Source organism: Capricornis sumatraensis, chromosome 20 (assembly GCF_032405125.1).
Source record: "Capricornis sumatraensis isolate serow.1 chromosome 20, serow.2, whole genome shotgun sequence".
Classification (NCBI taxonomy): Eukaryota; Metazoa; Chordata; class Mammalia; order Artiodactyla; family Bovidae; genus Capricornis; species Capricornis sumatraensis.
Genome location: NC_091088.1, coordinates 61904708 through 61920832, shown reverse-complemented (window position 1 = coordinate 61920832; position 16125 = coordinate 61904708). Strand labels below are relative to the sequence as shown.

At 58.5% G+C, this 16125-nt stretch overlaps 2 protein-coding genes across 3 annotated transcripts; one reads left to right on the top strand and one right to left on the bottom strand.

Moving 5' to 3' along the window:
- Positions 1–4283: 4283 nt before the first annotated feature.
- Positions 4284–10342, bottom strand: EMC10 (ER membrane protein complex subunit 10). Of its 2 annotated transcripts, XM_068992521.1 has the most exons (8): positions 10223–10342; positions 9193–9265; positions 8192–8301; positions 7273–7377; positions 6706–6887; positions 6460–6553; positions 5614–5700; positions 5275–5400 (listed from the first exon to the last, which is right to left on the bottom strand). In XM_068992521.1, the coding sequence occupies exons 1-7, from the start codon at positions 10334–10336 to the stop codon at positions 5614–5616; spliced, it is 765 nt and encodes a 254-aa protein (XP_068848622.1). In that variant the 5' UTR covers positions 10337–10342; the 3' UTR covers positions 5275–5400. The 2 variants fall into 2 exon arrangements, with proteins under 2 accessions (XP_068848621.1, XP_068848622.1); XM_068992520.1 differs by lacking the exon at positions 5614–5700 and having other exon boundaries at positions 4284–5400.
- A 325-nt stretch (positions 10343–10667) lies between these two features.
- Positions 10668–15974, top strand: GARIN5A (golgi associated RAB2 interactor 5A). The gene is made up of 5 exons (XM_068992541.1): positions 10668–10737; positions 10922–11040; positions 11396–11526; positions 15150–15420; positions 15918–15974. The coding sequence occupies exons 1-5, from the start codon at positions 10668–10670 to the stop codon at positions 15972–15974; spliced, it is 648 nt and encodes a 215-aa protein (XP_068848642.1).
- The last annotated feature ends 151 nt before the right edge of the window (positions 15975–16125 follow it).

Here is a 16125-nt window from a genome sequence, read left to right as displayed (position 1 = left end):
CTCCTGTCCCCTCCCTCTCCTCCCCGCTCCCGCCTCCATCTCCCCTCTCCGCGCTCAGTCGCCGTCCTCACCCTTCCTCCTTCCCTCTCCCCCAGTGGCTCCTTCCTACCCCTCCCACCTTCCTGCCTCCTTCCTCTCTCCCCTCCCTGGATCTCTGCGTCTGGGGAGGCCCCTGCCCAGCGCCGCGTCCTCACCCCGCGGGCTCCTAGGGCTCCTCTCCCGCCCTTGGCAGTCTCCGGTTGCCAAGCTCTGCGCTGAGGGCAGAGTCGCCACCCCAGGGATCCCGGGGCAGGGCTGTCAAGACGGAGTCCCCCGAGCTGGAAGCACCTATGTGACACCCATTTTCTCTCTCTTTCCTGTCTGCCCGGGACTCTGCACGCTGCCTGGAGGGATCAAGCCGGCCCCCCGTGCAGGGGAGCGAGGAACGGGCTCAGAGGCAGGAAGCAAGTTGCCTAAAGACGCACAGCACGTAGGTGGTGGGGCAGTTGACGAGGAAACCGGCCCCTTGACTCTGCTGAGCCCTCGACTCAGGTCTGAGCCTGGTGAGGAGGGGGCTGCCGCCCTCCCGCGCCGTTCTCCTCTCCGACCCTCCGCTGTGTTCGCTTCCTCAGGCGGCGTGGAGCACACGGGCAGCTGGGAGGACTCCACCCACCGCCGACTCCACCGACGAGGAAACGGGCGCCAGGTGTGCCTGAAGACCGCCATCCGCCAGGACGGAGACCACAAGGGAGCCTCGACAGCGTTGCCAGAGGACCGACGGCGCCCCCGGTAGGGCCCTCCTCTCCGCCAAGACGGTCCACGTGGGTCAGCGAGAGGCCCCAGGATCGATCACCGGAGAGGCTCTCTCGGACTGCGGTCGTCCATCGCCACCTACCGACGGAAGACAAAACTGCAACCCAGCTCTAAAAGACACTAGGAACGGCGGCCCCAGAGGAGGACAGTGCCTGGGGGCGAGGGGAGGCTAGAGTGGGCGAAGAGGAGAGGACTTGCAAAATTCTGTAAAAATTAAAAACAAAAAACACTTTTCTACGCCTAACCAATATATAAACATCATACTCGGCAAGCTTCTTGGTATGCCAGCTTAGAGCTCCAACTTTATGTGTGTTTTCCAGTCATGGGTGGGTGGGTTCTCTCCTGCGTGGTCATGGAACCCGTGTCAGTGCTTTGGGAAACGCAGGAGAGTGGGATTCAGTTTACACAATGTGCTGGGAAGCCTGTTTCTAGGAATTGGGCCAACCGAGTTTGATTCCTCTACCATGACCTCGTGGCTGCAAGCAAAGGTGAACGGCTGACAGCCAAACATTGGTCCCTGGTCCTCACCTGGGGTCTCTCTGCCTGGCTAAATAAATAAACCTGTAGAGTTGTTTCCAGAAGCTACCTGATTCAATGTACAACTTGGGGTGGCAAACATTCTTTAAAAATACTAAAATCAACCTTATATTAATCTATTTTAAAAGGATACTTGCCAAAAAACTATCATGTGTGTGCTCAATCACGTCCAATTCTTTGCAACTCCATGGAGCCCGGTGGGCTCCTCTGTCCATGGGATCTCCCAGGCAAGAATACTGGAGTGGGTTGCCATTTCCTTCTCCAGGGGATCTTCCCAACCCAGGGATCAAAACCACGTCTCTCTCATCTCCTGCACTGGCAGGCAGGCTCTTTATGGCTGAGCCAGCTGTTCTCAATAACCCAGAAGATAGTATGAAGGCCTAGGTGGGGGGAGGGGTTTCCCCAGTGCCAGGGAACAGGTGGCATTCTGTGGGGCAGGAAATTGGGGAGGGGCCTTCCCTCCACTGAGTATTCGCCTCATGGGTGCTCGTGCCTGCCTTACCAGACGTCAGGAGGCTGGGGTGAGGAAGCGGGAGGGAGAGAGGGAGGGCTGAGCTCGATGGGGACAGAGAGGAAGGTGTGAGACAGGACGAGGAGGGTGGGGGTGGGGGGGTGGGAGAGGAGGGAAGGTGTCTGCAGTCTGGCTTGGGGACATCTAAGTGAATCAGGAACCAAGGCTGGGGTCGTGGTTCACGAGGCGGAAGAGGAAGAGACCAGAGGGCCTCACAGGCCAGGCTGAGGGCTGGGACTCTGTCCTGAGGGTGCTGGGGAGCGGAGGAGCAGGGGCGGCTCTGGGTCGGAAAGCCCTCCATGAGGGGGAAGGCCTGGACGGGGCACACTGGTCCGGCGGCAGGAGAAGGGAGGAGGCAGGGAAGAACAATGGGCAGGCGGCCCAGCCCTCTGGTCTGAGGCTGGGGCGGGGGGCTGGCACCACTCACTGTGCGTGTCCAACTGTGCGTGTGCAGGCTAAGTCACTTCAGTCGTGTCCAACTCTGTGTGACCCATGGACTGAAGCCCGCCAGGCTCCCCTGTCCATGGGATCCTCCAGGCAAGAAGACTGGAATGGGTTGCCGTGCCCTCCTCCAAGGGATCTTCCCGATCCAGGAATCGAACTCGTGTCTCTTATGTCTCCTGCACCTGCAGGTGGATTCTTTACTTCTAGCGCCACCCAGATTCCTGGGTGACAGACTCCCTCACCGGTCCCTGAGGCACAAGAGGAAGGAGCCTGGGGTCTGGAGAACCTGGAGGGGAGTTGGGGCTGGAGATGGGCTTGGGAGCCATCAGGAAGAGTTGCTCCCAACCTCCAACGTGAACAGGCGGCTGGTCTATGGAGGTGGGGGTGGGGGGGGTCCCATACAAATGAGTGGGTAATCAAGCGGGTGCACGGGGATCCCTGCAGCACCCAAAGGTCCATCGGCAGACCAGCAGGATCCACTCAGAGCCAGGCATGAGGTGCAATGAGAACCACTCAGTATCAGACACGGAAACCTCCCTGACTTCTGTTGGGTGGTGGGGTGGGGGTGGGGAGCTGGGGTAACCTATTTTTGCAAAAACTGTGTACATAGACTTGCTTATTTCTGGAAGGAGTTTCTACAGAGTCAAGCACAGGAGACTGAAAGCTCGGCTGCCCCCCAGTGCAGGGAAGAGGTGCCGGGCTGGGCTGAGCAGAAGGTTCTGGGCATTGGGTTTCGTTTGATATCCCCAGATACCCTGATCAATCCAAAGAAAACAGTGACTGCACTCTCCAGGGACGGCCAAGATTGAGAAGAAAGGTTTAACCGGGACAGATACCCAGGGAGCCGGCACCAGCTTGGATACTGACTAGAAAATGCCACAGAGTAACTCTGCCGGCTTGAGAGTGGCTGAAAAAGTCTAAGAAGAAAGCAATCAGATAAAGACCTCAGATCTCAGGTTACTAAAAAAATTAATAACAAAATGGTCCAGCAAACGACTGGCAGGAGATCACAGCTACGAATTAAGGGATCAGGAGCTCTTCATTTGTGAACACTGCCCATGAAAGCATCAGTGACAGAATTCACATGGAGCACGAGAGAGCACGGGGCAGTGTCTCCTACTGGTGGAGAAAGAAATGCCAGTTAGAGCAACTCGGGGACCCTTTCAGCTTAAAGCTACCCAAAAAATGGGTAAACCAACAACCCCCAATGCTGGCAGGCGTGCGACACAACAGTCCCACTTGAAAACACAGAGGCAGTGCTTTCCAGGCCTCTTGTCACTAGGCAGAGGGGTGGCTGGGCCCCCAGAGGGTTGGGCTCTGAGCTCCTGGAGCCAGGGGGAGCTGCAGCAGGATCAGATTCTAAGGGCATCAGAAGACAGAAGGCACACGGAGGTCTCAGCATCATCAGACGAGTCACAAGAGGAACTCAGAAACATAAATATCGCTGTGGAGCAAAGGACGAGAGCAGCTCTCAAAAACACCAACTGCGCCGCCACGGTCTGCAGTCGTGTATTTCGGTTAAGTGTGAATTTTGTGAAAAAAGCAGGTGGAGGGCGGGCTGAATGAGCTCAGTGTCCCTTTTCTGGTGGCACATGGAGCACAAGGCCACTCTCTGGACATGGCCGAGGACAAAGCCCCAGAAGATTCTGACCTGGAGCACAACGGCAAGGGCAGGTCAGTGTACAATGCCCAACTTACTACTCTGGTTACAGAGAGCGGCGAACAGCCTTCCCGCTGGCTGGTGCTGGCAGTCACTCTAGGAGGGGAAATTACCTGATCGAGTCATCAGGGAGACTCCACCAAGCACCTTCCTTGGCCGTTTGGTCTGCTCGTAAAAATGTCTCTAACCTGCCGTAGTAATTGTACTTTGAGTCACGCGTCTGCGGGAAATCAAACTCACAACAGGGACAGGCAGGTGACAGCCTTCGATGTCGCGCTATTTATAACCACACGAAGCAGGAGGCAAACTGAACGCTGAATATTTAGGGGACGCTTTAATAAACTGCTACACACACACCGTGGAGCCTGATGGCGCTGCCATTACCATGACAACGGTGGCCATATTTTCTTTTTTGGCGTTTCCGAATCACATTCCCAGCCACCCACCGCCACCGGCAGAATTCAGTAGCGCCTGTACAACCTGACAGTCTCTTAGCCTAGTTAACAGCTGCGTTTGCCGGGGAAGTTGCAAGCTGCAACTTTCCCAAACGTTTACCTATTTCATTTATGTTGTCGATGTTTTTAAACAGACAGGAGGAAGGGAGATAAATGGCAAGGACCCAGCAAAGTCCCAGCGCAACGACCAGCCGGGAAAGGGATTCTATACATCAACTGGCCCCTGACTCCGCTGCTGGGTAGTTTGCTCTGTTTTGACTTCCAACATCACTGGTTCAAGCCCCAGAGCCTCTGGAGGGCCTGGCATCCTAACAGCAGGAATTCCCAACTTCCACTAGAGCTGTGGGCAGATACAGGCCAGAGCAGGGGGAGCAGGGCTGTGCGGATGTGAAAAGGGGGCGCCCCAGGCCGGCCCACCCCTGCTCTGTGCCAGCTCTGGGCTTTGGGGAGCCCCAGGGTGCCCTCAAGACCAGACAGGAGGCTAGTGTCCCAATCCAGTGTCAGACAAGTAAGGGGCCTCCCCTGGCCTGGCGGGGTGACCAGACCAGACAAAGGCATGGAGGCTGGAGAGAAAGGTGTGTTCCCCCCCCACCGGGCTTGGGGGGTGGGATGAGGGGACAGGGAGCGCGGGCTCTAACCTGCGGCAGTATCGGCAGTGGGATACGGCAGGGGCTGCAGCAGGGCCCAGAACCCCGCCACCCCCACACCCACAGTAACTCCAAGCACAAGAGGGGAGGGACTCCTGGGGAGGGGGTGCCCTGATCCCCACGGGACGCAGAAATGGACTGTCCGGAGAGTCCCTCCTAAGATGATCAAGGGTGCAGGCACGCTGGGCAGAAAGGGCGTGTTCCAGGCGAAAGAGGGCGGGCAGCACCCGGGCCCCGCACTCCTCATCGGCCGCTGCCTCCACCGCCCCCGCCGCCGCCGCCCCCGCCCTGGCCCCCGGCGTCCGGTGCTCCCGACATCATGAGGAAGAGGACGACTGGGACGATGTACATCCACTGGGAGCCGGCGGCACGGGGCCGGATGGACAGATGTACAGAGAGACAGAGAAGAGAGGTGAGGTAAGCGGTGGCCCAGCCAGCATGGGGGAGGTGGGCGCGGCGTGAGGGGAGGCATGGGGGGAGTGGGCCCGGGGCCGCTACTGCACTACGGGCTGGGGGAGGGCTGGGGGGCTGCGGGGAGCGGGGAGACGGGAGGGGGCAGGTCCTCACTCAGGCCTCGTGCAGCGGTGGTGCGGGCCCGGGGGCGGCAGGACGCAGGGCTGTGAGCAACACGGCCCCCCCCAGGATGAGATGCCACTGAGGGGGGCAGGGGCGCAGGTCAGGGCCAGCGGTGGCTGTGGCGTCCGGCGGCCGTCAGGGAGAGCGGGCCAGGCCGGGCGCGCCCTCGGCCTCTCCGGACCCCGTTTCCAGCGACCAGCACGCTAACCGAGGCCTCACTGGCTTCCACGGCCCCCTGCCCTGGCCCCGGTGGGATGGCTTCCTCAAGCCCCAGCGTCACCAGCACCAAGGACCCTCGGCTCCCAGGCTCCTCCCCACACCCTGCCACCCACCTCCCCGGCCTGGTGGGTGGACCCCCCCCCAATTCCCTCCTTTCCAAACCTGTCCCCCTAGATCTCTGCCTTCTACCCCGCAACCCCCACCCCCAGCACAGCTCAGGCCCCTCTCCTGTCCTCAGTCTGCATGGACCCGGCCCCTCCCTGACCATGCTCCCCCCTGCACTCCCTCCAAACTGGACAGACTGACACTGCCTGTGCTTGGTCTGATCCCGGCCCAGGCACCCAGGGGGCTGGCCCCGGCTCCCCTCACTGCCCAGCTCTAGGGCGGGCTGTTTTCTGAGACCAGATGCCCTGTGACCACAAGTGGACACGGGCGGGGGACGGCCAGGGCGCGGGGCTCCAGCGCTCAGCCCAGGGGCCAGGGAGATGAGCACAGAAGCACAGAGACCGAGCCGGCCCTGCATACAGCAAGGGAGCCGAGCAGGACGGAGCAGGGCTCAGGATGGGAGGGAGAGGGCCGGTGGGGAAGGGCCCCAGGGGCGCGCAGAACCCCACTCACATATTTAGCGAAGAAGGACTTCTGCTCCTGGGGGTTCTTGGCCTTCTGGGCCTGCTCCATCTCCAGGCGCTCGATGAAAGCCGCTGTCTCAGGCCTGGGAAGGTAGGGGTAGGAGGCGATGGGATGAGGTGGCCCTCCCCACCCAGAGCCCCAGGCAGCCCAGAAGGGTGGCGGGAGGGGCGGGGTGGGAGGCTGGCCCGGCCCCAAGGGGCCTGGCTCTGTCCCCTTCCCGCAGCCCCTGCTCACCCGGGCGCTGTGACCGGCGGCTGCAGCTGCACAGAGGTGTTGAACAGCTCCAGGTCCACGTCCTCCACCTCGTGGCCCCGGCAGCCCCCGGGGTATGTCACCACCGACACGCCCACCACATTGCCCGCCACATCCACGTGCAGGGTCAGCTGGTCCGAGAGGTGAGACTCTACCAGGGAGCACTGGGGGAGGAGGGGAGGAGGCTGAGGGAAGGAGGGCCAGCAGGGGCCCTGCCCAGGCTTCGCCCACACCAGCAAACCCCCCGCAGCCCACGGGGCCTCTGAAGCGTCTTTCAGAGCCCTCCACGAGACGCCCCCTCTCACCCCACCAACCTCAGGTGGAATCAGCAGCCTTTCCAGCGTCCATAAGGCCCTGAGCTGCCCCATCGGAGCCCCCGCCAACCGGACTGTCCCTCTCCAGCCCAGGAGACCCTCGAAGGCAGGACCAGGTCTGAGCCTTCCCCATCCTTAAATGCTGGGCCACGGACAATGGAGGCCGAACAGAAGGACCCGGGCTGGAGCGGTTCGGCAAAGCAAGGATGGGGCCCGGTCCTCGTCGCTGACTCACCGCAGAGACAAAGGAGGAGACGTAGCCACCGGCTTCTGGGCCATCAGGGGCCCCAGGCCGCCGCGGGACCCGGACACGGTACAGGCCGTTCAGCGCTGCCACGTCCTGCAAGGACGGAGAGGAGGGGGTGGCCGGTGAGCGAGGCAGCGCCCAGCCCCCATCAAGTCTGCACCCCCATGGGGCCCCCAGCCAGGAAAGCCCCTCCCCCACTCCCTGGCCCAGCCAAGCCCAAGACTCTTCCCACTGGCCTGCCCCACTGGGCAAGGGGGGAGGGGGAGGGAAGACCACCAGGAGGAGAGCAGAGCCCCGCCCAGCAACGGAACAAGTCCTCGAGAACGCTGCCCCCAGATCTGGGTCCAGTCCCACACCCAGACTGTTTTTCCTTTATTTTTTTCTCTCTTCGTTGGGGTTGTCCCAAGTGGCTTCTGGGATCTTAGCTCCTGACCACAAATGGAACCTGGGCCCACTGCAGTGAAAGCGGGTAGTCTTAACCACCCAGCCACCAGGGAAGGCCCGGGACTCCCCAGTTTTATGAGCAGCACATTCTCTCTGGGGGTGACAGGAATCACGTGGGCACCGTGCTGGTCCAGGCAGACCTCACCCTGCTGTCTCCCACAGGGAGGACACCCAGGGGCCCGCAGCTGCCCAGAACGAAGCCTGTATCCCCAGCCTCCCCTACAGCTCCATCTGGCCAAAGGGACAGAGCAACAGTGGACTGTGGCAGCTTTTGTGAGCTGCCCCCAAAGTCAGCTAGCTGCTTCCTCTGCCTCTCCTTCCTCCCTTCCTCCACCCTGCTGTCCAGGGCCCCACCTGAGCCCGGCACCTCCCCGCACCCTCCCCAAGGAGTACCCGGAAGCACGCCCGCTGTGCTCTGAGGCATGTGCCTCCCGCTCCAGCAAAGCCAGGGTCCCCTCCTCACCCGGAGCCGGCCCCGCTCCTCCTCGTTGAGCTGCCGCTGCGATAAAGACAAGGTGCCGTCTTGCTGGTTCCAGAGCAGCGAGCCCCGCTTCCGGAAGTGGGCACTGTCATCTGGGGGGGGAGGGGCACACCTGGACTCAGCAGGCCAACACACCTGTCAGCCCTCGAAGTGACCAGGCCACCTCCCCACCTGAGCCCTCATCGTTCCACCTAAAAACTGGGGACACCACCACCTTGTCTTGCCCACGATAGGTGCCTGGACCCCAGAGCTCCTAAACCTGGCCTCCAACTTGCCAGGTGACTCAGGGTCGCTCACATAACCTATCTGGCCCTCAGCTTCCCCAGATGCAGATCACGGTGGACAGAGCTCGGGCACTCCCAAGGCCAGGCTTTCTTGGGCAGATGGCAGGCTCTGACTGGAGAGGTCTGCAGAGGGTCCCAGCTTCAGTGGTTATCATGAATGCCCCCCACCCCCGGAGTCTGGGCCTCAGACAGCATTATGAACCCCTGGGCTGCACTGACATCTCTGGGAGTCTGGATGCCTGCATTAGTGCAGTTTAAGCTGGGCTTTAGAGCAGGTACTCGCTCTGCTATTCACTTGTAAAAAGACCTTGTCTGATGTCCCTCTGCACCTCGGTTTGCTCTTCTGGAAAATGGAGCTAACACCTAACACCTCCTACTTTGCATGACTATTCTGAAGATGTCCGAGTTAATACAGGAGGACCATCTACCCACAAGGGCAGAGAACAGGACAACTGGTCAGGAACGGCTGCTCTGAGCTTATTACCACCACAGTGACCTTTCTGACACTGGCATTTTTCTTACCAGTATAGGGGTATTCAAAGACAGAGCTTCTATTCTTCCCCCATCCAACTCCCCCATGTTAATGCAAACACACTCCCAAGTGCAAAGCTGTGAGTGAATGACGTGTCTCACATGGGGAGGCACCTGAATTCACAGGGCAGTGGATAAGTGTCCAGGTCAGGACGTCGTCGGACTCACCGATCTCAAATGAGTGCTCCAGTAGCAGCCCCACGGTGCCGCACCCCTCACCTTCTCGACCTTCCACCCCCACCTGCGAGTGATAAAAAGGGACCCACTTAAGGACCATCAGAGTCCTCAGTCCGGCAGGATCCTGGAACCCCAGGACAGACAGACCCGTAGGCTGCTTGCTGGAAGAGCCTTATTTTCACACCCATATCCAAACACTGATGCATGCTCACGATTCCACCGGAATCTGACCATTTCATGAAAATTCATGATCGGGACGGGCCCCAGAAAACCAGAGCCTGCAAACCAGTTGCCTCATTTTCAAGGCAACTACCTCCAGGTCACTTTCACGCCTAGCATCATAAATATTCATGAGTTAAAGGGTATCCTTCCCAAGCTAATATCCAAGTGACGTCGGTGTCACCTTAAGCCTCAACAGTCACGATGCCGCCATCAAGCAAATTCAAGATTTCAGGCCTTCCTTTTCTCCAATTCTCCAAATTTCTCCTACCTCTGCATACTCAACTCTCCACCCTCAAGCCTGCGCTACCTCGTTCCAGATTTTAATCCTTGAGCTCAACATTCCGCCCACCACACGCGTATGCGGGAGACTTAACTCCTCCATTCTCTCGAGAGCCCCCTCGCCATTTTCATTTTAGCCGCCCCGACGTCTGTCTGATTTGCCAAGATTCCACCCGGGCCACACCTCCTCAAGCATATTCATGGATGCGGATCCCAAGGGAAAAGTTCTTGCCGCGGTCTCTTCTTCGGGTGCAGCCGAGTTTTCACCGCACCGAGAGCCCAGGTGCCAACACCCCAACTGAGCCCCGCCCCCTTATGCATATTCACGGACTAGAACCTTCCTAACCTCTCGCTTTCTCCCAGGCATCATGCATGCCTCATGCAGCCTCGCTTGGAACGGTTTTCATCTCGCCTTCCCTCCCGGCCCTGCACAGCCTCGTTCCCACCTTAACGGACCTAAAGACCCAAGACCACGATCTCCGGCGGCCCTGCCCTCTATGCAAAGCGAATAAGTACTCACTCCCCGCACAGCGGCTCCGGACCGGCAGCCACTACCCCGCGCCCGGCTGGGGGCTGCTGCCGCCACCAGCAAGAGGAGGAGCAGTCGAGTCGCCCCAGCGCCAGGGACGGACATCTCGGCCCCTTCCCTCCAGCCCAGAGGCTGGAATCAGGCGGGCGCCGCGGAGCACGCCGGGAGAAACTGGCCGCATCCCGTCGCCCGTGCGCCTGCGCCAGCTCCTTGCGCCTGCGCACTAGCGCCCACCGGCTACCGGGGCCTGACGTCACTGGGCGACCGCTGCTCCCTCCGGGCGTCCGGGTAACGCCCCCTCAGGTGACGTCACAACCGCGGGCTTCCGACGTATCGACGCCGTCCGCCGCGCTATGACGTCACAGAGCCCGCGGCCCCGCCCCCGTTTTCTCCCTGGGCACCGCCCTCCGCTCCTCCCAAGGGGCGGGGCGTTGCGATGAAACGGGGCCACGAGCCTAAGCCGGCCTTCGGTGGAGCAGGTGAGGTGGGACCAGGCGTGATGGCAGGTGAGAAGCGGAACCGGGCCTGGAGGGGTTGAATTAGGTGCGGGAACCAGGTGAGGGATGGGGCCTGCGATGCGGAGACCGGTAGCTGGGAACCCCGTACCCTCCGCGCGGGGCTGTCCGCCCTGGGTAGGGGACCCCTACCCAGCCCCTTGGAATAGATCTGCGAACTTCGCCGCTTCTGTAGAACGCCCCCTGGTTCCAGCCTGTCCCACGGGCCGACCCGGACGGCTCCAGCGCCATCTCCTGAGCGGCGAATTCGACCAGCTGCGAGACTTCCCCATCTTTGAGAGCAACTTCGTGCAGGTGCAGAGCCCCAGGACCCTCTGAGCCCAAGCCTGGGCCCCGACTTCCTGACGTAGGGAACCTCTACTCACCTTACCGCCCATCTCCTGACCTCGACACCCCACGCCCGCCAATACCTCCAAACCTTTAGTTTCTCTATGACTGCTAACCTTTGATTCCCTCACTCCATGTCCCTGACTTCATACCCAGGTGACTCGACCTTTGACCCCAAGATATCTGATCCTCTTCTTGATGGTTAATTTTCTTGGTTCATACCCCTTAATCCTACCAAAATTCCTGACGTCTGATCCCTCCCCAACCCTGCTCTCCATTTATCCAGCTTCTAACCTCTGATGCCACCCCTCCCCCGGCCCAGGTGACCCGGTTGGGAGAAGTTGCCAACAATGTCACCATGGGAGTGGCAGCCTCCAGTCCAGCCCTGGAACTCCCAGACCTGCTGCTTCTGGCGGGCCCTGCCAAGGAGAATGGACACCTGCAGCTCTTCGGGTGACTGCCCCCCCTCCCAGCCTACACTGCGTTCCTCCCCAGCTCTGGGCACCCTAGGTCCCCTGAAGCACCTCCTTTCACCCAGAAGACCCCCAGGGCCAGGAGCCGTGGATGGCTGCCAGCCCTCTCTGGGCTACTGGTCCACCCAGGAGAACAAGCACAGGGCCATCCACAGGGATCAGCAGTCAGGGAGAGATGGACATGAGGGGATGGCCACGTCCTGGTAGGGGTCAGGAGAGCGACCGTTTATGCAGCACCTACGGCATGGGCTTCCTTGGGGCTCAGACGGTAAAGCGTCTGCCTGCAATGCGGGAGACCCAGGTCCGATCCCTGGGTTGGGAAGATTCTCTGGAGAAGGAAATGGCACCGCACTCCAGTACTCTTGCCTGGGAAATCCCATGGATGGAGGAGCCTGGCAGGCTACAGTCCATGGGGTTGCAGAGTCAGACACAACTGAGCGACTTCACTTTCACTACATGGCAGTTTTCCCATGGACCATGCACATTGTCTCCTCTCTGACCCCATCCTCTCATATGCTGGGGCCCCTTAACCCCATCCTCAAGAAGAAAAACTGAGGCCCAGAGAGGCGAGCCACTTGGGCAGGGTCCTAGAGTGAGTCAGGGGTGGACTGGATTGGAACCACCTGCTCCTCACGACTGGCCCCCTGGATTCTGGAGCTCTCAGGCCACTCTCTCCACACTGCCCCTGCAGGTCTTTGTGTTTTGTTTTGTTTTTTTCATTGAAAAAGTAATGCAAATACACTCTAAGTTACAAAACACACACAGCACAAAATACACCCTTCTCCCATCCTAGGCTCCTGCCTCCCCCTCCAGCTGCAAATACCAAAGCATTTACATGAGTAGAGTATATTTACAGAAACATTCTGCCAGTGGCTTTTTTTTCTTTTTTGACTGCCTGTGTGCTAAGTCGTTTCAGTAATGTCCGACTCTGCAACGCTGTGGACTGTAGCCCACCAGGTTCCTCTCTCCATGGGATTCTCCAGGCAAGAATACTGGAGTGGATTGTCATGCCCTCCTTCAGGGTATCTTCCCAACACCGAAATCGAACGTGTGACTCTTAGGTCTCCTGCATTGGCAAGGGGGTTCTTTTACCACTAGCGCCACCTGCATTTCATAGTGAATGAAAGAAAGGGGGAAGGGAGGGGAGGAAGGAAGGAAGAATGGAGTCACATTGTCCCATACACACAAACACACTCACAGACACACAATCCTTCGTTTCCAATTCTGAAATCCAAAGAGTTTTGTTTTGTTTTTTTGCAACTCATTCAGTGGTATAATCTGATTCTGACCCGAACGAACTTGAAGCTACTTACAGCCTTTATTTATCCGCCCTGGATAAGTTAAAAACATTTCACAAAGCAGTATTCTGATGCCAGAACCCTGTACTGAGACATTCTCTTCCACCTCCCTTTACTTTTCAATATTAATTGTATCCTACCACTTGAGTCACGACTTGCAGCTGGAAGAATATCAGGGATGGTGCTGAGAAGGGGTCTTTGATCTCCTTGTAATTTCCTTCAGCACTCTCCCTTCTCCCACCATAAAACATACCACAGAAGTAAAGTCATTGAGCCTGCTCTGCCAACTCAGTCTCCAGACTCACCCCCCAGCCCATCACTTCTAACCAGCTCCCAGCCCTAGGCGATTCTGTGCCGGGATGGACAGGTCCTCTTTTGGACACACCATTCAACAAACTCCACCACCCTCTTGGACACCAAGCTTGCATCCGCCTGTTGCTGTGATTACCGAATAGGGAATGTCCTTGAATGAAGGGCTGCCTTCAGACAGCTTGGGTTTGTATCCTGGCTTCACCTCTTGCCTTTGGCCAAGTTTCCTACCCGTCCGGGTCTCAGTTGGAGAACCCACTTTCCAGGGCTGTCAGGGGATAAACTGAGTAAATGTTTGTGAAACACTTGGAACAGCGCCTGGCACAGAGTATGAGCTGTGAAAATGTCAGCTGTTTTTCTTCCATTTGGGGAATGTGATAATAGATCGAGTCACCTACCAAGGGACACCGATGTGTCCTGTGCCTGGGGGTGACCACCAGTGCAGCAGGCAGGGCACATCCACACACAGCCCGGAGGGTGTAAAGCCAGTTTCTGGAGATACATTGCTGGGCCTGAGGGGGCTGGTGTGTAGCTACCCAGTGTTGTTCAGAACCTTGGTACGACTTGGGTTCAAATTCCTGCTGTGTGATCTCTGCCAAATTACCCATCCTGTCTGGATTGTTTCCTCTGCTGCCTTTTTTGGGCCTTGAGTTAGGCTGGGGGCCTGAGCGATTCGTGTATTCAAATACTCAGTGAGCATTCATTGAGCACGGACCGTGGGTCAGCTCCGGATACTAAGGAAACAGCAGTGAAAAAAATTGCACCAAACCCTCTGCCCTCAAGCTCACCTTCTACTAGGAAGGCAGACAGAATAGATGTCAGTTTGTCCAGTGGCTGAGGTCTGTGGAGACAGATCAGAAGGGGGTGAGGGGTGGGCATGGGGAGGTCAGCGAGGGCAGATGTGGTTGTAAATAAGCAGGAGGTTGTAAACAGATCTTCTCTCTGAGAAGGTGCCTCTTGAGAAAAACATGAGATGAAGGGGCCGAGCCATGGGGATGGTTGGAGGAGGAAGATTTCGGGCAGAGGAAACAGCCTGTGCAAAAGTCCTGGGGTAGGACCAAGCCCGGCAGGTTTATGGAACAGTAAGACCAGTATGGCTGGAGACAGTAAACCAGGAGAAAGGGCGGGAGGGGAGGACAGAAAAGGCACAAAGCGGTGCAGATCCTGGAGAGGCTAGCGGTCAAGACAGGACTCTGTTTCCTCTGAGCCCTGGGAGCGATTTGAGCTAACTCTCCTGTTGATTTGGCTCCGAGGTAAAGAATCCACCTGTAATGCAGGAGATACGGGAAACACGGGTTCAATCCCTGGGTCGGGAAGATCCCCTGGAGGAGGAAACGGCAATCCATTCCAGTGTTCTTGCCTGAACAACCCCATGGACCGAGGAGCCTGGCGGGCTACAGTCCGTGGGTCCCAAAGAGTCGCACAGGACTGAGCGCAGGCACCCATTTCACCCGGGTGCTGATTGGCGCCCTCTGGCGGCAGTGTGGGAACAGACTGGGGTGAAAGCGGGAAATTGCGGAGAGACTTAGAAATGGTTGAATTTTGAGTATTAATATTAGTACATTTTAACGGTGGAACCATCAGGACTTGGTAAGATCGGTTAAGGATGTCAAAAAGACGGATCAGGAGCGACTCGCACAATTTCTGGCAAATCAAGTGGGAGGATATAGCGACGAAGACGAAGAGGAGCAGGTTTGGGGTTGGGCTTAGGTCAGGAATTGGGCTGTTGGATGTTACATGTGTCTGATGTCGATCCAACATCCAAATGTTAATTTCAAGCAAGCAGCTATCTATTCGAGTCTCGCGTTCAGGAGGGGCAGGACCAGCGGGAGACAAGGATGGGCTCCGAGTATGGACGAAAGTTTGGGATAGATAAAATGCAAGAGGCAGAGAAAGTGACGAAGGACTCCTTCCAGGGGCGGAGAGGGGCGCTGGGGTGGGCGCTGCTGGCGCCTGGGAGGGTCAGATGCTGAGGCCGCCCCTTCCGCCCACCCAGGCTGTTCCCCTTGCAGTTCGTCCAGCTCTTCGTCCACGACGAAAGCCGCTGGCAGCTCAAGGTCAAGTTCCGCACCGGCCGTGCCTTCTACCTGCAGCTACGGGCCCCGCCCGAGAGCCGCGACCGTGAGTTCGGCCAGTGGGTGCGGCTGCTCTACCGCCTGCGCTTCCACTCGGCCCAGGGAGCCGTGCCTTTCACACAGGACTACTCGGCGCTGGAGGACGACGAGGACGATGACGAAGACGAGGACGGCGATCTGCCGGCGGGAGAGGCGAGGAGGGGGAGGGGTGTGGGCGGGGCTCCTGGGTCGGAGGGAGGAGGGAGTTGAGGGGTTGGACCCCTGATCTGAGAGTGGAGGTGACCCGGAGCCCAGACTCCTGAGTCCTGAAAGGGTGTGCTGTCTCTGCTCAGAGTTCAGGAGGCTCTCAAAGTAGAGCAAGGTCTGCAGGGCCTTGATGCGCCAGCAGAAGTGGTGATGGCTTCCTAATGGGGCATCGCCTACCCAGCCTCCCTCCCCTTGACCTAGCATGCTGGGATCTGGAGAGGGAATGCCTAGGCCTTTAAGAGTCGGCCAGGCCAGTTCCCCGGAAGGCCTGGGGAGGGGAAAGACACCAGTCTTCGAAGGTGGGGACACTGGAACCTAAGGGGCCTCTTGAGAACCCCCCTGCTCCCCACGCCTTCCCAGGAAGTACAAAGCGCCCACTCACCCACCCCCAAACAGCAGATACATCCACAAAGCGTTTGAGACCAACTCTCTCTTATACCCAGCTTCAAGCCATGGAAGCCAGACTTGACCCACAGATGTCTGAACTCTGGGGACTCTGACTCCTCCAACATTCTCTGAGGTCACCAAAAGACCAGAGATCAAAGTGTCCCCTACCTTGGGGCCGGACAGATGAATTAATATTAAAGTTACTAAAGATCGGCCACTTAAGAACTAAGAAAACCGGGTCATGAGCACTTTCCCCATTGTCAC